The 24,280-nt window shown below is 42.2% G+C and overlaps 1 protein-coding gene across 1 annotated transcript in view; it reads right to left on the bottom strand.

Moving 5' to 3' along the window:
• IL20RA (interleukin 20 receptor subunit alpha) overlaps nucleotides 1-23,990 on the bottom strand; it is a 28,067-nt gene extending 4,077 nt beyond the window's left edge. The window contains exons 1-5 of the mRNA XM_079779662.1: nucleotides 23,710-23,990; nucleotides 8,717-8,852; nucleotides 3,935-4,113; nucleotides 2,493-2,668; nucleotides 1,798-1,942 (exon numbers count right to left, since the gene is read on the bottom strand). Of these exons, the coding sequence (XP_079635788.1) occupies nucleotides 1,798-1,942; nucleotides 2,493-2,668; nucleotides 3,935-4,113; nucleotides 8,717-8,793 (577 nt within the window). The 5' untranslated portion in view covers nucleotides 8,794-8,852; nucleotides 23,710-23,990. The remainder of the gene's footprint in view (nucleotides 1-1,797; nucleotides 1,943-2,492; nucleotides 2,669-3,934; nucleotides 4,114-8,716; nucleotides 8,853-23,709) is intronic.
• Between the last annotated feature and the right edge of the window lie 290 nt (nucleotides 23,991-24,280).

Below are 24,280 nucleotides of genomic sequence, written 5' to 3' on the forward strand. Positions count from 1 at the left end.
CCGGTCCTCTGGATACAATCCCTGGCCTAGGTCGGAACTTGCGCAAATTAAAAGGAGCCAGGCCAGCAGTGACTGGTGGCACTTTGTGTACATCAGCACATGTTGGTTATAATAAACCAAGAAACTCTATCTGTATTTGTAGGGATTGGGGGACCATGGGGAACAGAAATATTTTCCAAAGAATAATCCCAAAAGAGATAATACTGATTTTTAAAAATATATGTTTTTATTGATTTCAGAGAGGAAGGGAGAAGGAGAGAGAGATAGAAACACTAATGATGAGAGAGAATCATTGATCAGCTACCTCCTGCTCACCCCCTACTGGGGATCAAGGTTGCAACCCGGGCATGTGCCCTTGACTGGAATCGAACCCGGAACCCTTCAGTCCATAGGCCGATGCTCTACCCAGTGAGCCAAAAACAGCTGGGCCCGACTTTTTTAAAAGGTGGTTGCCATAGCGTTGTCTTGGAAAGTATCTGGGGTGATTTAACAGCTGGGAGATCCTGGAAAAGCTCAGGACCTGAAATGGTGTCTCCTTGCTCTTTTGTTACCTTTCCTAAACTGGTTAGAAAGTTGCTCCATCTGCTTACTGGGAAGTATTTAATTTAATCTATACTCTAGTTGCTTAACTCTGCCAACTGCTTAAATGACTTCCACTGGAAATGCATTCCTACCATTTGGCCACTGACCAAGCTATTAGTAAACAGAGCACTTTATCCAAATACAAAAATAATTTCTTCAATCTGCTCTGTGTTGCCTTTTGCTTGCTTAGCATTTTAGTTTAATTTGACATGTGGTAGAGAACCCTTTATTTTAAAGGGAAAGTTATGACAAAAATAGAGATTTACAAAGAAAGCTTTTCACTTTTTATTTGTACTCACAAAATTCCCTTTTTATTCCTTGGGACATTTCATTATGACATGTCGGGGCATGAAGGAGGAGGAGAGCAGGGGTCTGTCACCATTCCTATCCCATAGCTGGGGATGGGACCAAGGCTTGGGGAAAATGCTATGACATTTGTCTTAGGCCAGCACATTTGGAAGAGAGAAACAGAAGAATAATGGATGAAGAGCCAGTCAATGAAGGTCAACTTTAGGATTTATTTTCAATTTTCAGGTTTTGAATACAAGGTCCTCTCACCCTGGAGGAAGAATGATTACACGAATGCTAAGCTCCTAACTCCATGTCTCCTAACAGGAAGGAGACTCTTCGCTCACAGTTCCTTGGCAGCCACGTTCAGACAACATGAGAAGGAGACAAATAAAAGGAGAGAGAAGGAACTCTAAGAGTGAGGCTGTAGGTACTGGTTTGTAGATCCCAGACCAGCCAGCCAGTGATATGTAAACATGGAGCCCGTAATGTGTATTTCTGAGGGGGAGCAAAGGATTCTGTCTTAAAAAGTGTTTTTCTGATAATGCTTTGTTTCTAGCAATACAATTAATTGTCTGATGTGCTTGAAGACCACAGAACTTCTACTGACCAGAATGATTATAATTCTTAAAAAGAAAAAAGATGTGTGTAAAAATTCCCAATTGTTATTTCCCAAGGCATAGGCTTGCTGGCAGCAAGTGCCAGGCCTGGTGCTGAGGTCCCCCAAGGGGTGAAAACCCTCCCTAACGCTGGCCAAGTCCAATGGCAGTGTCCCGGGCTGCTCAATGCATTTCTGGGGACGGCTGTTTGTGCCTTTGCCTCAACCTGTTTCTGGTAGAAATGGATTTGCCAATCAATACCTTGTCTACACTGCCAAGTTTCATCAGACTTCCTTCCTCAGAGCAGCTAAGGTGTTTTAAAGCTTACCTTTCAAAGTACTGACACACTGCTTCTCAGAAGGCTGAGCAAGGCGAGGAGGCCCTGGGACGAAGGACTCCACGTGGATGCAGTACAGAGTGTCCGGCTCTAGCCAGCTGAGCACCAGCGTGTGGTTGGTCACACACTGAGACCACTAGGTTAGGGAATTGCAAACATCAGTTACGGCAAAGATTTCTAGTACCACCCCAGACAAATAACTCTACAAGGAAATAAAAGACCCAGATACCATGAAATCCTTTACTATGCTTACAAGCTTTCTTTTCAGCAACAGCTTCAAAATACCCTTTCCCTGTAGCTCGGCAATACCCAGGAACTGAAACAATCCCGGTACAATGCGAAATAATAATGTAAGGATGGATTTCTCATTCATCTCTGTCCTGTGTTTTGCTAACACCTTTTTCTTTCTTAGAGAGTGACTGACAGATGTCATGCAAGTAAAAGCTTCTCCATCAATAACTACTCCAATAGCAATATCATATCCATTAACAGAAAGTTTCTGTAAAGGAATTCTGAATTTTTTTAAGTTTCTACATAGCTTCAGTTGTATCTTGGATGACATCTCTTTTGAATTATCACATCTTCCCATTTTCACATGCAGAGAATTAAAGCAGCAGGGCTGCTTGCTTCAGCATTAACTGCAAAAAGTGACCCAGATTACGTGCCCTGTTCCATTTCAGACTTACCGTCCTGTTTGACTTAGTATTATAGATGGACACATTATATTTCAGATTCGAGTATATTTGTTGCATGGAAATGGAACTTTCTTCTGAATTTTTCTTCCACTTCTCTGGAGCCGTCAGAACAACAGAAATGGATTTCTCCTCAGGACTCAAAGTAACCTCTGGTGGGCCAATTTGTGCTTAAAGGGGAGAGGAGAGGGAATTATGTTCAGATGTAGAAATCACCTTGGACAAAACTACAGTCTAATCAGTTTTAGTGCTGGGACAAAAACTCTATATCCAACTCTCTTATTTGAGATGCCTCAGAATGCTCCAAGGTGGACCCAAGGCATGCAGAAACTTGAAACAAGAATTTCATGTACTCTGACATGATGTTAAAACAGTCAGTTGAGGAGTTCCCAGTCACATGGATAAACAGTACTCGATGATGGTAAATACAACGAAAACTATTTAAAACACTGCTGTGACTTGAAAAATTGGTGATAAATAACATTAATATGATTTGATACACGGCAAAAAGCAGACACGGAGGAATGAAGCACTGTTACAAATCTTTGGAGATGTAATTGGAATGATCTAGAACAGAGGTTAGCAAAGTTTAACCATAAAGGTCCAGATAGGATCTCTGTTGCAACTATTACCGTATTTTCCGGCGTATAAGACGACTTTTTAACCCAAGAAAATCTATACACCCAGTCGTCTTATACGCCGGAAAATACGGTATTTATATCAATGTAAAACCCATTCTTAGCTCTCAGCCTATAGAAAAACAGAAAGGGGGTGGTGGTGCTGCATTTGGGTGAGGACATAGTTTGCTGACTTCTGAGCTAGAAGGGAATCAGGGGAAAGGCTCCAGCTTCAGGACCGAAGGAGAACTTGTAAATTTCACATGGCAGCTCTGAGTGAGTCCTGTACCTGAGTCAACTACAGATCAGCACATGGAACAATGAAAAAGCAAATACCAGCAAGATGTTATCTAGAGTCTGAGTTACACCTAGAAATTGCATCATCACACCACCAAGTTCATAACAAGAAAAGACGTACTTTGGTGATCAGGATAATCTGTAATCAACCTTGTGGACATATTCAATGGTTTTGAAACCCACAACATTAAAAAAAAAATCTGTCAGTTGTTCCTCAAATTACAGAGTCTCCACTAAATGCTAAGATAAGATCAAAATTTGATAGTATTGACATTTAGCGTCAGTTTGGGATCTGGGAGAGGTCTTGGAGGTCACTTGGCCACGGCTTTCATTCTAAAGACAAGACTCTGGACCAGCACCTTGGACTGGTCACCCCACCAGCTGACGGACAGAGTGCAGAACAGAGGCAAGCGGAGCACTGGCTCCTCAGGCAAAGCTGTCTATGAGGCTGAACCTTGTAACACTAGGAGGTCAGGTGAGTGTGATATTAATCCGTGTTTAACAGACAATTGTATTACTTACTTTCTAAGAAAGGATAGAATCGTCCAGTTTCTGCCCATTTGGAACAATCAGATCCCCGAGTGGCCTTAACTTTGGCATAATATTGATGTTCATAGTCAGAAGTTTCAGTGGAGAGATCACAGTGGGTCCTATTGATATTTCTGCATTCGGATTTGTTCAGCCATTTCTTTTGACCATATCTGCAGAGAAGGAAACTGTGAATTAATAATGAGGTGCCCTCTATGCTGTACAATAGGAAAAAACAGTCATTATGTAAAACTGAATGGAACTTAAGACCTTCTCTTCAGAACAACAGAAGGGCCTGTCATTGAGATAAAAAAGAATCTGCTTTTGCTGCTGGCAATTTTTTTCATTAGCTGTCAGGAACATGAGTCAGAGTTTCTGTAATCACCTTTCTCTTCTGTGAATTATAATGTGCACAGTATATTTTGAAAGCATGTATTTTATTATTATTCTTGGGCTACAGTAAAAATTTTACATATTGTGTGATCAACTCTTCTAATAATTATATCTATGTAAGTTTTGTAGTCCACCATGCATACTTAGGTCAGGTTGATTGGTTGTTTTAAGAAAAATTAGCCATCATTTTTCTTGGAAGAAAAATTACCTTGACATTCTCATAAAATTAAAAAATCTACTTGCCATCAAGGGTTTGGGGAAAAGTCACTAGACTGAAGTGCATGCCCAAATCTGCATTTTCAATTATAGCGATGATGATACTAAAACTAGGTTGTTCACTTTGATTTTTCCTTTCCTTTATTAAAAGCACAACACCCATAGTAAATAGGGAGGGGGAAATATTTTTAGGTGGGAGAGGCTAAGGTATATAAAGTGATAAGAGATGAGCTGGAAAAGAGACAGATTTGCAGGAGAGGCTACTGAAAAGATTAAAGCAGCATGTTAGGGTTTTAGAAAGATAACTCTGGTGCTGGTGGTGGCATGGAGAATGCAAAGGGGTAGGAGGGGCAGCCTGGAGAGGAGTTGGGAGGACACTCCAGGTGGAAGATGTAGGTGGCCTAGACAAGGGAAGATGTAGGTGGCCTAGACAAGGATGGTGGCCTGGAACCAATAAGACAAAGGAAGAAATATCAGGACACAAGACTTGGTGATTGAGGGCATATGAGAGATGAAGTAAGGATGATGCCTCTTTCTGTCTGGGACAAAAGGTTGTAACAGTTTTCTCATTTTACAGATGAGAAAACTGAAGCTCAGAGAGATAAGGAAACCAAATGCTCAAGTTCATATCACTAGTAAAACGCATATCTGGGATATGAACCACTTTCCTGGGATGCAAAGCTTGAGCTTTTAGTGCTTCCCTATATATTTGTGTATTAAATGCTTTTGGCATATATAATTTAAATTTTTGTTCAAATTTCACCTTTTACTTGGAAACAAACTTCACTCAAAAGTGTAATATGTAATCTGCCCAAGGTTACCCAGCCAGGCTATGAACCCGGGACTGTCTGACTCGGGCTGAGCCTGGAGCCCTGTCAGTGACATATACCACCCTGTATTCCTGACCACCTCCTAAGTTGTTTTTTTAAAAAATATTCTTTTTCAAAAGTTGCATAATCCAACTTATCTGCTGTCAGAGAGCAGTGACGAATCTGCCCGTTTTAAAAAATCCTTTTCTGAATCACGGAGACATACAAAGGACAGAGCAAGCTCTTTGCTCCACCTAATGGAAGAGGAGGCAAGGGCGTGCTCCTGAAACATTTCCCTTTGCACAGTGATGTCTTCTCTCCTAAGCTCAGCTCCTGGGAAACGCCTCGGAAATGAGAATGAGGGTCTAGCTCAGTTAGGCCAGGAAGAGCAGTTGAAGTCCTCCACTGCCTTTGGAGGTCGGAATTTTTTTTTTCAAAGACAAAAATGACTTTATTCTTTTTTTGTAACTACGGTACATTTAAAGAAAAAACTCAACTAATCAGAAAAGCAGAATCAAGAGAGAAATAAATCAGCTGGAAACCTATTACCCTGGAATATTTGGTATACATGATTCTGGACATCTCATTATGCTTACATATAACCAGGATAGTTAGATAGCTGAATATATAGATAAAAACTAGATTATACCACATGCATAGTTTTAATAAAAGTAGTAAATTTAATTTGACTTACACTTTAATATAAAATAAGAAATTAAAGGAATTGCTATAGTTTAAATGTTTCTTTACCACAAGAGATATTAGTTCTTAAAATATCATTTAAATTAAGAAAATGTTTTTTCAAAAAATACTGAGAGCTTAGTCATTAAAATGAAGTCGTTTCATTTTAGATCGTATTTAATGGTTTTCTGCTATGAATATCAGTACACTTATAGTTTTCGCCCACCTTTTGATTTGTGCTATTATTGTTTAGGTTCAAATATATATGAGAAATTTCAAGAACCATATTTCCCATCACTATGTGGTCTTAGTTCTAAATTTACATCATTGCAATGCATGCTACCAGTCTTTATGCCATCATCCCGTCATTACTAATTTCTTTGTCTAGGTTCATCTTTTTTTCTATGTCAGGTGGTTATTATCTTTAGTTAGTGGTTCCTCACCCCCCAAGAAGGTCTCAGGAGAGTGATATCCCGAATTCCCACCTACTTGAAAAGACATCTGTTGAACTTGGTAAGAGTCTTGGGCCTCACCTATTTTTCCCTCAGAAGATGTAGCACTGTTTTCCGCTGAGTGCTGCCAGACAGAAATCACTTCATCCCCTGACCCGATTTGAGTCCTGCTTTTGCTAGGATGGCCAGAAATCATTTCATTTTCTTCAAGTCCAGTAAGTTCACCAGGATATGTCTTGCTATTATTTTTATTTCATTTTGCTGGATATAACATGTATTTATGATATGCAATGCCAGATTATTATCATTATTACTTGGTCAACTATTCCTAACAGCTATAATAGGGTTTTTTCCTTTTTTAATTCTTGTTGATTTCAGAGAGGTAGGGAGAGGGAGAGAGAGATAGAAACATCAATGATGAGAGAGAACCATTGATTGGCTGCCTCCTGTATGCCCCACACTGGGGAATGAGCCTGCAACCCAGGAATATGCCCTGACCGGGAATTGAATCTTAATCTCCTGGTTCATAGGTTGACGCTTAATTAACCACTGAGCCACGCCAGCCAGGCTATAATAGGTTTTTAAAGTATATTTAATATTTTTATTTTACATCTTTTCCCTAAGCTCTGCCCACTTGCTTTAAAAAAAAAAAAGTTCTTCCTGTGGTCTTAGAATCTCTTCTTTTGGAAGAGATTGCAACTTCTTCTTTAAGCTTTATCATTAGAAACATGTTGCTTATGATGGGCTCAAATTATGGACAATTATTTGTATGAATTTTTCTCCTACTTCCATGAGAAAACTTTTCAGAAATTTTTCACTTGTGTTCTTTTTTCCTCTTTCTCTCTTCCAATGATTATGGATAGGTTGCTGTGCTGGCTTCTTTGGGACTATTGCTCTTTGAATGTGGCCAACTATTTTTAGTTTTATTTATTTTTAAAATACATTTTTATTGATTTCAGAGAGGAAGGGAGGGAGGGAAGGAGGGAGGGAGGGAGGGAGGGAGGGAGGGGAGAGAGAGAGAGAGAGAGAGAGAGAGAGAGAGAGAGAGAGAGAGAGAGAGAGAGAAACATCAATGAGAGAGAATCATTGATTGGCTGCTTCCTGCACACGCCCTACTGGGGATCTAGTGCACAACCCGGGCATGTGTCTTTGACTGGAATCAAACCCGGGACCCTTCAGGCCACAGGCCTACACTCTATCCACTGAACCAAACCAGCTAGGGCTATTTTTAGAATATCAGGTGAATGGATACAGGAGTGAGGGTCTGTCACACACTCTATCATGGACTCATGCCATTTCCTTTGACAGGAAGTCTGCCCACCCTCAGGATTTCAGCAGGAGGAGGCTGATGTGGCTGGTGGCACTTCCCTGGGCTGCCTTCTCTCTCTCCTGTCCCGCTCACTCCCCTTTCTCTTGGGCTGCTTCTGAGCTTCTACACTGGATATATCACTTGAATCCGATTTCACTTTTAGCCCCTCCTTCTCCGACATCCTGTGGCACCAACCTGGGGCTCCATGGGGTCATTTCCTCAATTTCTGGGGGTGGAGATCCTTAGATTCCACATCCTTAGACTGTTGGTTAAGCCTCTGAGTACTGTGACATTTATTCTTGTGAAATTATTGTCTACTGTTGGAGTTTGAGGAGGTATAGGTTTACTTCCAGCTTGTGGGTGGTTTTCTTTCAGATTTCACAGTATTTGGCGTACACCTCATAGTCTGTGGCTTGGGGGTTGTGACCATTTCCTTGGTTGTTTCAAAGTTGGACATTGTCTTGTCAGATTTGCATTCTTTCTTGCTTGCAATGAGTTTTGAGGGAGAGGTGAAAAGTAAAAATGTCCACTCACTACTATCTTCAACAGGAACAGCTAGTTGTACATAATTCTGTGCTCAGTTTCACTTAAAATGTGCATAATTCCAGTAAGTTTAGACATTTCAGAGATGATGGATTTCTTTATTTGCTGAGCCACAGAATAATCTTTTGACCAACTTCTTTTCTCCATTTAAATAACTTCCCCTTGCCTCAGCATCCAGCGCTCTTGTTTCCATGAGGAAACTGTTTTCTAATTTAACCTAACAAAGCATAGCGAGAAAAATTTAACATGAAACATCTAATTTTTTTTCTTTTCAAATACTTATTTAATACAAAAGATGGTTTATCTTCACACAATTAATAGGAGTCTGAGTCTTGTGTTTATAAATCAGCCAAAAGGAAAAGAACCAACTTACATGAAATACTGCACCGTGTAAGTCACGTCTACTCCTCGTAGGCCCTCGGGTGGACCCCACTGGAGGACATTCTTCATGTTTACGGAGAAGAAGGTGACATTTATAGGCTTAGGCAAACCACCAGGGACACAGGGAACTGAAAAAGGAGTAGAGAGAAATGAAGGTCTTAGTGAAGAAAGAGGAAAACATAACCCCTCTGGTAGCTGGTGTCCAGTATGGCCTTCCAGTACTGGCACCCTGAGTATTTCCTCCCAAAATGAACCTGAGCTGACACTGACTCACTTCAACCCACAGATTGTGGCAGAAGTGACACTGGGACTGGCAGCTTCCACTATTTTTTTTTAAAATAAAAAATATTTTTATTGATTTCAGAGAGGAAAGGAGAGGGAGATAGAAACATCAATGAGAATCATTGATTGGCTGCCTCCTGCACGCCCCCTACTGGGGATCGAGCCTGCAACCCAGGCATGTGCACTGACCCGGAATCAAACCCAGGACCCTTCAGTCCGCAGGCCGATGCTCTATTCACTGAGCCAAACCAGTTAGGGCAGAGCTTCCACTTTTGCCTTTTGGAAGCCATGAGCTGCCACGTAAAAGTAGGGCTACCCTGCTGGAGAGGCCATGTGATGAGGGAGAGGTTCAGTTGTCCTGGCTGAGCCCAGCCTTTCACTCAAGGGGCCAGGAGAAACACTGTGGGCATTCCAGCCCCACCTGCCACGGACGGAAGCTGCATGAGAGACTTGGAATGAGACCAGCAAAACAACCATCCAGCGGTTGCCCCTGTTAACAGTCAGAATTGTGAGAAATAATTGTTTTAAACCACTATTTGGGGGTAGTTGGTTATGCATCAGCAGATAACTAAATAATCCCATTATTAGATATAGAAATAAAATGTAGAATTGATGCTCCTGAAAGACCAGAGTTTTAGAATTGATTAGATTTACTAACAAGTATGTATAAAGCAAGAATTAGAAAAGAAACCAGAAAGAGAAGACAGTTTATTTAATCAAACGCTGATAAGCTCACATAACTGTGATCTAAGAAAAACTGTATCTGGAGGATTAATTTGTAGAAATCCTCTTTACAGAAAGGATAAAGAATTGAGAAACTACCAAACAATTAGAAAAGGACAAAAGGAAAGTGAAGGATAATCTCTTATAAAAGAAAACAAGGATGATCCCTGAGTTAAAATAAGTGAAGAAATTCAGTGGTAACATGTAACAATCAAAATATTAATTTAAACTATTGGTGAGATCATAAAGTACACTGAATAATAATCAAATTTTATGAAAAACTTATCCCATCACAAGTATGCATATTCTAGCCAATGAACTTGGAAAGAATCAAATTTCAATACTGAAAATCAAAATTAGGAAATAAAATTTAGCTAAGTTACTGCAGGCTAGTCCAGTCTTGGCTCAAGTCCCATAATTCCTATGTACATAAATTGGAATTCAGGTCAGAGAAAGGAATTAGCTTTATGCTTGTGTTAATCCTTGGCTAAGACTAACTCTATACAATGTATTTTAATTTCACAAGCCAAATGAAAAGAAAGAAAAAAATTTTACTTTAAAATTAAACTTTTTATATGACCCTGATGCTAAACCTAAATAATCTCTTGAATGTGGCAGAGTAACCAAAATATAGACAGTTGAGTGTGTTTGTGTGTGCATGTGTTATATTTGTAATGACTTCTACTTTTAACCTTAATCATTTTTTAATGACTTAGTTTCATTTTTTAAGAAGAAAATTAAATACCCAAAGAGAAGCACTATCAACTGATCACTGTGTGGGTGTGTGTAGGAGGAGTAAAGAAGATCTCAAAATGACACAGCCTGAGATTATTATTATTATTATTATTATTATTAAATAATCCTCTAGAAATGCTATACCAATTATCAAAATGTTGGCAAACTGTGGTAACAATCCTAATATATAAAAACCCAGGGTCTGTAATGACCAATGGCTCGACCGAATGCCAGGCTGCGTGTGCAGCAGGCTCCGGTGGGTGGGGACTGGCGAGCGAGCTGAACTGCTGACCTCTCGGGGAGGTTAGGGGCTGATCAGCGGCTACCATGGCTGCTGGTGAGGCCCCAAGAGAGAGAGAGAAGTAGGGTCTGATTCACAGCCTCGAGGCTGCGGATCAGACTCTGCTTCTCTCTTGGGTCCTCACCAGCAGCCGAGACTCTCTCTCTTCCAGAAATCAGCAGTTCAGCCCGCTTGCCAGCAGCCTGGGGTGGCTGTTGATCAGCCCCACCTCTCTGATCAGGCCCGGAGATGCTGACTGGCATAGAAACCGACCAATCAGAACCAAATCTGGGTGAATTGCAAGGAGCCAATGGCTGCCTAGGAGGTGAAGCTTTTGACTGGCATAGAAACCGACCAATCAGAACCAAATCTGGGTGAACTGCGAGGAGCCAATGGCTGCCTAGGAGGCAGAGCTTCTGACCCTGACTGGCATAGAAACTGACCAATCAGAACCTAATCTGCATGAACTGTGAAGGCAGAACCTAAGGTGGGGGATGAGGAGGGGTTTGAAGGGCAACAGCTGTTTGGTGTAAGGTGTAAGAAAGCAGTTCAATTTTTTAATGACCAGTTTGGAAGTATAGTGCATATGGCTGGCTATCAGTCCAGATATAGGGATTATGTATTTTTGTCTACCAAGGGCATCTCCTCCTGCTGAAAAAGTCCCCACCCCCCCATTTAAGCAATCCTATCCTATATAATCTATCTATAGTAATAAAAGGGTAATATGCTGATTAGACCGGGTCAACCGGCCATCTTCTGGACATTCAACTTCCTTCCAGACAAAGCCATGGTGGTGGGGGCCGAGGCAGAGGCAGTTAGGGGTGAGATCAGGTCGGCAGGGGAGGGCAGTTGGGGGTGAGATTAGGCCAGCAGGGGAAGACAGTTAGGGGTGATCAGGCAGGCAGAGGCAGTTAGAGGCGATCAGACCAGCAGGGGAGGGCAATTGGGGGCGAGATCAGGCTGGCAGGGGAGGGCAGGTGGGGGCAACCAGGCCAGCAGGGGAGGGCAGTTGGGGGCGAGATCAGGCCACCAGGGGAGGGCAGTTATGGCCGATCAGGCAGGCAGGCAGAGAGGTTAGAGGCAATCAGGCAGGCAGGCAGGCAGAGGGGTTTGGGGCAATCAGGCAGGCAGGCAGAGGCAGTTAGGGGTGATCAGGCAGGCAAGCGAGTGGTTAGGAGCCAGCGGTCCCAGATTGCGAGAGGTATGTCCCACTGCCGGTTTAGGCCCGATCCCTGTGGAATCGGGCCTAAACCGGCATTCGGCCATCCCCCAAGGGGTCCCTGATTGGAGAGGGTGCAGGCTGGGCTGAGGGAACAACCCCCCCGTGCACGAATTTCGTGCACCGAGCCACTAGTAGGTTAAATAAAGGGAATTAATAAAGTGAAAATAATATTAAAACGTTAAAGAATATTTCATCATGCCATTCTATTTTTTGGAAAGAAATTGTGAAATGTGTATACATCTCCTCTGCCAAGTCCACACTGTGGGTAAATCATATGTATCACCATAATTTTGATAGCCAGCCTCCAAGATGGCTTTCAGTTATTCCCTCCTGTTGCCATTCCCAGCATGTATAGTCCCCTCCCACACTGTATCTGGGTTGGTCTGTATGACCAATAGCACATGACAGCGATGATGGTACATCATTTCCAAGAGTAGGTTATAAAATACACTGAGGCTTCTATCTTGCTTTCCTGTCTTGGATTGAGGCCTCTTTCCAAGAGGCGTGTTGGTGAGCTTAGAAGTGGGTCCTTCAGATGACTGTAGCCCCAACCTATCACTTGACTATACTCTCATGAGAGACCCTGAGCCAGAACCACCCAACCAAGCCATCACCAGACTCCTCCTCGGAAACTCTCTGAGATAATGCTTGTTGTATTAAGCTGCTAAGTTTTGAGGTACCTTGTTGCACAGCAATAGATAGCTAATAAAACAAAGATTCTAAAAATAAGAGAAACTAAGATAGTTTAGTCACTAAAATAAAAAAAATTAAATTAAAAAAAGGAGGAAATTAAACTGGAAAAATAAATATGGCCCCTCCATTCCCAATCATGTTATAAATGACCCCTGCTTTAACAATCTGAAAAGGTGTCCTTTTAAATAGGTCAACTTTTTATTTATAAAGAAAATAAAAAACCCAGTGAGAAGACTGGATACTTATTAGCCTTTCAGTAGCAAGTAAAGATCACAGCAACAATTTTTTGGATTAAAAAAAAAAAAAAGACAAATTCTTAGTTAAGATCATTGCAAATACACTGAGACTAGTAAATAGCTTTCAGAGAAACATTTTCTAATAGATATGACTGTTTTATACACTATTTCTGGGGAAAGAATATCCCAGCTTTTTAGTCCTACACATTCTTTATGTGGATTGACATTATCTTTCTGATTGCACAGGCAGAAAAGCTATCAGTTTTGAATCATCCCCTAGTCAATCAATCGAAATATCATCCAGGGGCAGCCCCACCATGAAAAAGGAGGAGAGTGGCCAAGATGAAATGGAGGAAGTACAGATGGGCTAGATCCCCTTCTTTGTGAGCCCCGGGAAGGAGGCTAGATTATACCTGAAATTTATTGCTGAAATAGTACAAGCCAGTGTTCATTAAATGGATGCACACCTGGAGGAACAAGGGGTCTTCAGTCCAAAAGATGGCATAGGAGGAGAACACCAAAATGGTAAAGGCACACAACAGCAGGGCAAGTTAGGATATTGCCGGTAATTTGGTGTGGCGGGTATTGAAATTTAGTGGGGGAGTACTGAAGCCTTATCATCAGCAGAAGCCATGGGCCTGTTTTTAGTTCAAATGGATTACTTCACTGCTGAAGGGAGAAAAGACTGGATCGGGGCAAGACTAGAACTGGAGAGGCCAGTAACAGCATAACTCCAGCTGCCCTAGTGAGGAGGGCTGAGCTCGCCCCAGATGCTGGCTGTGGATATGGGGATGGGTGGGCAGCTCGGAGCTCGATTTACAAAGTAGAAACAACAGGACCTCCTAATGGAGCAGAACTGCTATGCTGTGAAAGCCGAATTAACAGGTGAGGATTTATCAAGGTTTTACCTGTTTTGATGATGCAAAGCAGTGATAAAAAATAGAATCAGCACTTTTTCAAAGGGGCAAAATAGAACATTTCAGAGAAAAAAAAATTCGCAACCAGTATCTTCTTGTGGTTTTTCAATCTTTGCAGTGTTTAGGCACAGTGTTTGTTTCAAGTTTGGAAAACAGAGAGAAGGAATGAATAAACATTCCGATGGAGGTAAGTCATTTTTCCAACCTGCCTGTACTGATGAGATAATTTAATGAACAATGGAGTGAAAATATGTTACACCCACATTGATATCAGGAGTCAAGGGCCAATGGATGGCTAACAACATCCTGCCCCCAGTCCCCCAACATAGGTTCAGGGCCAGAAAGTATAACTTTGATTCTCTCTGATAATCCATTGATTTCACATCCCAAATCATAAAGCTGTTGGATTGACACACATAGTTTTATTTTGAGAATGCTGTACCATTACAACTCTGGTTTGAAACACAAGATTCTTCACGGGCTTGTCAAATTCTGCCAAATGCACCATGTGTACAACCACACCAAATTACCGGCAATATCCTAACTTGCCCTGCTGTTGTGTGCCTTTACCATTTTGGTGCTCTCCTCCTATACTGTCTTTTGGACGAAAGACCCCTTATTCCTCCAGGTGTGCATCCATTTAATGAATACGGGCTTGTACTATTTTAGCAACTAAAATGTGATGATACTGTGGTGCTATGTAGGGTATACACAGTCTCCACTAAAGAAAGTAGGCATTTCTGACAACAGTCATCTGGGTAACAGTCTGGTCTTTGAAAAGGTGAACTCAGAAGACCACACAGAGGGTCAGGACCTCTGGGTTCCCTTTGAGTCCTTTGACCAGCGTATGGGCTTGAGCAATAGAGGGATACTTGAGGGTATCCCCTTGAATTATGGGTACTTATGATGGCCTCTGTTATAACAAAGCTGTGCGGGGTCCAAAAGGAGATGTCCACTTAATGAACTTCCAAATAATGATTGTTAGTGATATCTTTTAAGTCCCATCATTTAGCTAAGTGTCCCCTCTTAGTGTTTATTTTCCTTTTGTTATGGCTTGCTATTGAATACTAGAGGCCCAGTGCATGAATTCATGCACAGGTGGGGTCCTGCCGGCCTGGCCCCATTGGTGGATCAGGCCGGGCCAGCTGGGAGGAGGGGCCATGGATGATTGGCTGGCGGGCCCCACCCCTGATTGGGATGGAGGGGCTGATTGGGGATGGGGCCGGCCATGGGGAGAGGCTGTGGGCCGGCTGGCCCCACCCCCGAATGGGGCTGGGGGAGGGGCCGTGGGAGGTTGGCCAGCCAGCCCCACCCCCGATTGATCGGGGGTGGAGCTGGCCAAGGGGAAGGGCTGTGGGCTGATCAGGATGGTGGGGTCCCATCGGAGGTGGGGCCGATGGGGGGGGAGGGGCTGCAGGAGGTTGGCTGGCCGGCCCCACCCCCTAGTGGGGTGGGGGGTGGATCAGGGGTGGGGCAGCTGGGGGTAGGGGCTGCAGGATGTTGGCCGGCAAGCCATGCCCCCTACTGGGGTTAGGGGGTTATCAGGGGTGGTCCAGCCAGTGGGAGGGGCCACAGGAGGTTAGCCAGCTGGCCCCACCCCCTGATCAGGCAAGTTTGCTGGCCACAGTGGGCATCATAGCGACTGGTCATTGGTCATTCTGGTTGTTCCGGACACTGGCTTTTTATATATATAGATTGCGGATGGTGCTTGATGGCATGTAGGACTTTAAGAGAGACTACTTTTCAAAATAAATGTATTGGAGTTTACCCATCAAAGAGTACCCTTGGGAATGTTCATGATTACCCACATGGTACTGCTCAGCTCATGGCATTTGAGGCATGCTTCCCTTCAGCTGCAATTATCTTCAGAGGTAGCTAACAAACATGTAAAAAATTCAATTTCATTATTTTATAGTCACACCTCGTTTTTGCCCAACATAGTATTTCCCTGTTTAATTACCCAAGTTTGTTGGAAGTGCCTCTGAATGCTTTTGAAATTAAATTTATATATCAAAGATGAAGATTTGCCACTTAACGGATTATTCTGGCCAAGGTATACCAGGTTCTACCTGTAACTCTGAAAAAAGGAGTTTAAGAAATTCATTGTTGTGCGATTTTTTTGCATAGCCTCCTAAAATACCTATTTTGAAGATGGCATCATTAATTTGTATATGTCAGATGTACTGTTTGTTACAAAACCAGTCCTATTACCTTAGTCACCTCTTATATGAATGTCTTCCCTTCCCTTGCCTTTTGAAAATTAGCTTTTTGAGGGCAGGGACTTGATTTTCTCCACATTTTGCTATTTCCAAAGTGTCTTTATTGGTAGTAATGCATATCATAGTAACTGTGGAAAAGAAAATTGGAATGTGGATTGGAGTATCTACGACTTGATAACTTGCTTCAGAAGGAAAAACATAAAAGAATGAACAGAGTCAAAGACCAATTGGGGCTATTAAAGTACTGGAAAGAATAGCAGTTGGGAACTCCAAGTTCAATCAGTAGGTGTTTATTAATTATCGATATACATCATCCAGTTTATTTTTCAAATCATTTTCACAACTTTGTATCCTCACAGAAGTAATGTTAATTCTTCCATAACACCTTCATCACTTGAAATTTTCAAAGATAAAAACCAACAAGATAAAAATGTGAGAAAAAATTAATAGGAAAAGTAAGACGTTTATTAATAATTATTTCATAGAGACTTGGAAGAAATTACCTAGTGGTGACTTGAAAATAAGTAACAGTATTGCCTTCTGTTCATTGTTAATTGCGATTTTGAGGCAAATGAGGTTGGTCATGTGATCTCAGACGTCCAATGAACAAGATGAAGATGGAAGTATACAGTAGCCATCAAAAACAGTCAGAAAGGTGAAATAGTTTTTAATAGGCTAACTTTTTTCCCTAGTGACAAGTAGATGCTTTGATGTTTTGAAGGAGACTGGGAGTAGAATCAGACCTCTTCAGGGTTGAATTATACCTTGATAAAGTTGTATTACTAAAGGTGATAAAATGAACAGGGCTTCCACATAGGCCTTGCTGAAGATCAGCCCTTGAGGTACTTTCTTGCCACAAAGATGTAAAAAATATACAACAAAAACATTGGTCAACATAAAAGCAGAGCAACACTGGATAGTCCACCCATGTAGGAGAGCCAAAGACTGACAACAATGGAACTTATCCAGGAACAACTAGGAGAAATGAATCAATTAAGATATTCCCTTTGCTCATGTTCATTAAAGCAAACAGAGCCTTCAAAGGACTGTACTGATTCAGGAAGTGGGAAATAGCACATAGGACACCAACTTTACCTTAGCAAACCACAGCGGTAGCATGTGTGCTTTGATAATTATTTGTGGTTTGACACTGTATTTATTGCAAAGAGCCGCAGACCACAGTGATTCTTTGAGGCTGCTAATGACCTTGAGGTCTACAGTTAGAAAGGCCTTTACTCCTACCTACTTGGTACCACCCTCAGAAATATCATCCCTTTTATGGTATTTTGCTACTTGTCGGGTTTTGTTTGCTGATCTGTAGTTTCATAGGAAAGAAATGTATGTGTGAAAAAGGAATATTAACTACCTAGTAATTTATGGATAGAATATGATTAAAGCAAAATTTAGCTTTATTTTCTTGCTAATATTTTAAATGAAAAGATAATAAATTTATACTGAGTAATAAATATTTTGCATCATGTGGCTAGATGGCAGCCTTTCTATGACTATTAATTGAATTTATGTGTTTTCCTAAAAGCCTTTGAAGTATTTATTCATAGTAAGACATTTACTTGAATATATCATTTCTTTTCAATGCACAGTTTCTCCTCAAGTAGAGTGAATGTGATGTGATGTGACATATATTGGTACCCCCCTCCCCCCCCCCACACACACACACTAGCACTTTTTGTAAGTCTCAGTTTAAGGGACCCTTTTCATAGGAAGCCCTGCCTAACCCTTAAATGAGATCAGTTGCCTTGTTCTGTGCTTCTAAATCAGCTTGGTTTCCTCAATTCTGGTATTTATACATCAATGTATTAACCTGTCTGAGACTAAAGGCTCCATGAAGAAAGAGACCTTGTTTTCTTGTTCACCTGAATGCCTAGAACAGTTCCTGAAATGTATGAATGAGTGATATTGTATAAATGAGTAAATGGCATTGTATGAATGAATGAATAAAAGGTGCTCAAAATAAGATTATTTTAAAATCATATTGTATCAAGTTATATTTTAACTTTTGAAAACTCAGAATTGATGCATGGGGTATGAAGGTAATTCTTTTCCATTAAATCTGATCATTCATCTCAAACACCTCATTTCCCTATATTATTTGCTCCTGAACTGCATGTGCTTTTCTACTTTGTGCTATGAGCCAATTTTTAAAATAACAAGATAGAGCATTTAGTAGATAGCTTAGTGGACCTTTTACAACCGATATATTTTAATCTAAAACGGAGGAATTGGAATTATATGGATAGTTAGCCAGAGTAGGAATAGAGTCCTTGTTGGAGCAAGAGTGAGAATTTTGCAGTCAAGGTACCCCTCAGAGAAGTGGAGGCAGGAGGAACCAAACTAAGAGAGCTTTTAATAGCTAAAGCTGGAACAATCTGAGCAGCAGATACAATTGTATTGGATTATAACTCAAAGAAGGAAGTAAATGCTTATGAGTCCTAATTGACACATTTAAACAATCAAATAAATAAATAAGTGGGGGAGAAGTTAACAGCTTTTCCTTGCAATAGAATTCCAATTAATATGGAGAAGGAAAGAGGGAAATTAAAAAAAAAAATCACCATTAGTCACAATAGTTATTGCAGTCAACATTCACTGGTGGATACTAAAATTAGTGGGTATAAGTTTGAGGAGAAACAAGATGTTTGCATGATCTCAAAGTATTTTCTCACAAGGTGAAAATATGAACTCTACAGTGAGAAACCCTCCAGACAGCACCTTAATTAACCAAGTGATCAAGGTTAATATCACCAGTAAAAAACACCTATTGATATCATAAGTGCTTTGGTATGCTGCACTGAGAAAGACAACATAATATGGATGGTATTCTTGTTTAAAAGAAATAACCTCACTCTAATCACGAGGAAACGTCAAACCCAAATTGGGGGACATTCTAGGGAAAAGGTGACGAGAATTCTTCAAAAGTGTCAAGGACCTGAAAAGCAAAAAAAGGCCAAGGAACTGTCCCAGATGGGAGGAGATGAAGGAGGCATGAGAACTAATGTACTAGTAACGTGGGATCCCGGAGTGGATCCTGGAACGGAAAAGGGGCATTGGTTGGAAAACTGGTTAAATTCAAGCAAGAGTAAAGTAACCATTGTACAATGTTCAGAACCAGCAAAGTTCCCATAAAATATTATACACTGTTAATTTGCTGGTTCTGAACATTGTACAATGGTTACAAAAGATGTGGAAGTTGGAGGAAACTAGGTGAGTGATTTATGGGAACTTTATCCTATTTCTGCAACTTTTCTGTAAGACTCAAATTAGTTCAAATACAGTGTTTAAAAAATAAAAAATAAAAAGTTTAATTAGTTCCACTGGAATCATATGTGTATGTTAAATATGTCCTAGAATAATGTCTCAGTAAAATAAAATACCCAATGCTGCTGTTTTTATATCAAAGAGGAGACACGTCAACAAATACCCTCATTGTGTTTATTATAGTACTAGAGGCTTGGTGCACGAAATTGTGCACTGGTGGGGTCCAGCCGGCCCGCCCGATGGGACATATTGGGGGTGGGCCAGCTGGGGGAAGGAGCTGCATGTGGTTTGCCTGCCGGCCCCACCCCCCAATTGGGGTGGGGGGGCTGCTCGGGGACGGGGCTGGCCAGGAGGAGGGGCCGTGAGTGTTCCAGTCACTCTGCTGTTTGGTCAATTTGCCTATTTCCCTTTTATTATATAGGATACTAGAGGCCCGGTGCACGAATTCGTGCACATTGAAAGGAAATTAATTAGAAGGTAGCCAGGCAGGGCAGGGCTGGGCGAGACAGGCCGGACATGTCCTGGAGCCAACCTTCCGCGGTCCCTACCAGTTGGCCTCACCTGGGGTGGTGCTGGGGCTCGAAGGGTGTCTGCGGAGTGAGCAGGGTCCCTCTGGCAGGTGGGGTCCCTCGGCCTGGCCTGTGGGGATCGGGCTGAAACCGGCAGTCCGACATCCCCCGAGGGGTTCCGGAGTGCAAGAGGGCACTCTGCAAAGTTGCTGTCGCTTGGCCACTCCTGTGTTGAGCAGCTGCCCCCTGGTGGTCAGTGTGTGTTCATAGCTACCGGCTGGTCGTCCGGTCGCTTAGGCTTTTATATATATAGATTAGTTCAAATAAGCCTAATTGTAGTAGTAGTATTTATACTGTATGCTAAAACTCCAAAATTAAAGGTAGGTTCAGTTGTTCATAGACATAATAAACTCTATATTTTTTTCCCTCTTTGGGGATTTCAGAAAGATTTTGGGATTTTGTTCAAAGTCAACTGTATTTATATACCCAACATAGGAGCACCTAACTATATAAAGCAAATATTAAGAGACATAAAGGGAGAAATTAACAGCAATACAATATTAGTAGGGGACTTTAATACCCCACTCACATCAATGGATTTATCATCCAGACAGAAAAATCAATAAAGAAACATGAGCCTTAAACAATACATTAGAACACATACATTTAAGTAATATCTGTGTACAGAACATTCCATCCAAAAGCAGCAGAATGCACATTCTTCTCAAGTGCACATGGGACCTTTTCCAGGACAGATCATATAGATCAGGCCATAAAACAAGTCTCAATAAATTTAGGAAGATTGAAATAATCTCAAGCATCTTTCTTGAGACTTTTATTCTACATATCATTGGAAAGCCTAGCCACAACAATTGGACAGGAAAAGAAATAACAGGCTTCCAAATTGGACAGGAAGAAGTAAAATTTATTATTTGTGGATGACATGATTTTACATATAGAAAACCCTAGAGGATCCATCAAAAAAGAAAAAAAAACACACACACACACAAAAACTTAGAACCAAAAAAACAAATAAAGTTGCAGGGTACAAAATTAATATTCAAAATTTAACACTAACAATGAGCTAGCAGAAAGAGAAACTAGGGAAACAATCCATTCCCAAGGAAGGAAAAGAGCTGTACACTGAAAATTATAAGAAATCAAAGAAAGAAATTAAAGAGGACACAAATAAATGGAAAGCTATTCCATGCTAATGGACTGGAAGAATTAATATTGTTTAAATGTCCATATTACTCAAAGCAATCAAGATTCAATGCAATCCCTATCAAAATCATAATGGCATTTTTCAGAGAAATAGAATAAACAAATCTAATATTTGTATGAAATCACAAAAGATCCCAAATAGCCAAAGCAATCTTGAAAAAGAAGAACAAGGCTGAAGGTATCATGCTTCTTGATTTCAAACTATATTACAAAGCTATAATAATCAAAACAGTATGGCATTGGCATAAAAACAGACTTATAGATCAACTAGAGGCCTGGTGCACAAAATTCGTGCACTTGGGGGGGGTCCCTCAGCCCAGCCTGCGCCCTCTCGCAGTTCGGGAGCCCCCCCGATTGATTGCCCTGCTGGCCGGTGGCCTGGACCTCCTCTGCGGGGTGATCATGGGGCGATGGTGGGGCTCCCAACCAATCGCATCGCACCTGCCTTGGCTGGCCTGGTGCCAGTGGTTGTCATAGCGAGCGTGGTTGTTCGGACAATAGTTCCACTGTTCGGCCATTCAGTCGATTTGCGTACTACACTTTTATTTTATAGATGGAACAGAACAGAGAGCCCAGAAATAAACCCACACATATATGGTCAATTATTTTATGACAAAGGAGCCAGAGCCAAGAATATACAATGGGGAAAGGATAGTTTTTTTCAACAAATGATGTTGAGAAAACTAGATAGCCACATGGAAAAGAATGAAACTGGATCACTATCTTATGCCATACACAAAAATTAACTCAAATGGATTAAAGACTTGAATGTAACTCCTAGAAAACACACACAAGGTGAGCTCTTTGACACCAATCTTGTTGATGTTTTTTTTGGACCTGACATTAAAGCAAGGGAAACAAAAACAAACAAGTGGGACTACATCAAACTAAAAAAACTTTGCACAGCAAAGGAAATCATTAACAAAGTGAGAAGGCAACCTGAATGGGAGAAAATATTTGCAAATCAAATACCCGATAAGGGATTAATATAAAAAAAATACAATAAACAACTCATACAATTCAATAACAAACAAATGCAAAAAAATAAAACAAGCAATCCGATTAAAAATGGGCAGAGGATCTGAATAGACATTTTTCCAAAGAAGACATACAATTGGCCAACAGGCACATGAAAAGATGCTCAACATCACTAATCACCATGGAAATGCAAATCAAAACCACCATGAGATATCACCTCACATCTGTCAGAATGGTTATCATAAAAAAGACAAGAAATAATAAGTGTTAATGAGGATGTGGAGAAAATGGAGCCCTCATGTACTGTTGGTGGGAATGTAAATTGGTGCAGCCACTGTGGAAAGCAGCACAAAAATTCTTCAAAAAATTAAAAATAGAGCTACCATATAATCTAGCAACTCCACTTCTGAGTGTTTATTCAAAAAGATGTACGTGCCCCTATGTTCATAGCAGAATTATTTACAATACCCAAGATATGGAAACAACCTGTGTCCACTGATGGATAAAGGAGATGCAGGGTGTGTGGAATGGATTACTACTCAGCCATAAAAAAGAACGAAATCTTGCTATTTGTGACAACCTGGATGGACCTTGAGGATGTTATGCTAATTGAAATACAAATATTGTATGATTTCACTTACATATGGAGTTTTTAAAAGCAAAACAAATGAACAAACAAAACAAAACTGGACTCATAGATACAGAGAACAGACTGGTGGTAGCCAAAGGAAGGAGGGCTGGGGGGTGGGCGAAATGGATGAAGAGGAGGGAGGTGCGAACTTCTAGTGATAAAATAAGTGATGGGGATGAAATGTGCAGCATGGGACTATCATCAATAACGCTGTATTAACGCTGTGTGGTGATAGACGGTAACAGACTTATGTGGTGATTATTTAGCAGTGTACACACATGTGGGATCATTATGTTGTACATCTAAAGCTAATGTAACATTCTATATTAATAAAAAGGGACTCCCAGAAAAATAATTTTTTCTCTCTACCAGAAATACAGAAGAAAAAAAGAAATGTTAATGAATCATCTGGTTACTGGAATCCAGCTGGTAGAGTTTGAACTTAAAAACAAAACCGAAAACACAAGGTAAGCTCTTTCCAGAAAATCAAAACGCACAACATATTTCTGTTCGTGGTCGTACAGGCAAAGGAAAAAACGACGTGCCCAGGAGAGGGGATCTTACTTTAAAAACGTTGCTGTTTTCTAGACCCCGTTCCATCGGATCAGACCCTTTCTGGGAGGTTTTTCTATTTTTCTTTTTTATTGTATTTATTGGGGTGACATAAAGCGCAGACCACCCCTAGCTGCGGGGAGCCCCCTGTTTCAGTGCACAGGTCCGGGGGCCACAGCGCGCAGTCCGCCCGGCGCGGGCCGGCGGCGTCGGGCGAGGGCGTTGCGCGCGGTCACCGTCTCCGCCGGCAAGGAGTGCGCGGTGGGTGACCGCACCGGCTCCCTCCCCCGAGGCTGCCCCGCCAGAGAAAGCGCGAAATACGGCGTCCTGCAAACTTGACCCAGAACCAAGCGCGGGAGTGGCGGCGGTGAGTTTCTCCCTGGGGCTTCCCGCGCAGAACCCGCGCCTCCCGCTCAGCTCGAGGAAAAGCAAAACCCCGCGGGCGGGACGGACTCCACTCGGCCACTACCGGGTCGGAGTCCGGCGGCGCCCGGGGCCGTGCACCTACCTGCGCGTCCCCACGGCGCGGCCGCGAGCAGCAGCAGCGGCGGCAGCAGCAGCGGCAGGGCCGCGCGGCCGGGCGCCGGGGCCCTTCTGGCCGCCACGTTCGCTGGGGTTCCGGAGCCCGACGGAGGCGGCGTGGCCGGGTCACATCTCTGCGAGCGGCCGGCAGCGTCGTACGTCCCTTCGGGGCCGCAGGTGGCGGCGGCGCGGCTCCCCCCCTGCGCCCGGGGCCCGCGGCTCGGGCTGCGCCGTGCGCTCCCGGAGGCCCGGCGCCCAGGGAGGCGGTGCCAGGTCCGCGCCCCACCCGCGGCCTCCCGCGGCAGCCCCGAGCTGGATGCCAGGGAGAGGGGAGGGTGCGGGCGGTTCCTGGTCCCCAGCCACTCGTTGTTTCAGCTTGAGCGTGTGAAAGTTTACCTTCCCAACCAGCGAGGCCAGCTCACACCTCACTCCAGTCAAGAGGAGGCCAGCACCGTGAAAAGTGAATCATGCCTTATGGTCACCTCCCTAAAACGTTTGAAATGTCAAAGATTGGTGCTGGAAGAAGAATGAAATGGATCATTTATTTCTCAACATAC

The sequence above is a fragment of the Cnephaeus nilssonii genome (genome assembly GCF_951640355.1).
Source record: "Cnephaeus nilssonii genome assembly, chromosome: 9".
NCBI classification, from domain to species: Eukaryota; Metazoa; Chordata; class Mammalia; order Chiroptera; family Vespertilionidae; genus Cnephaeus; species Cnephaeus nilssonii.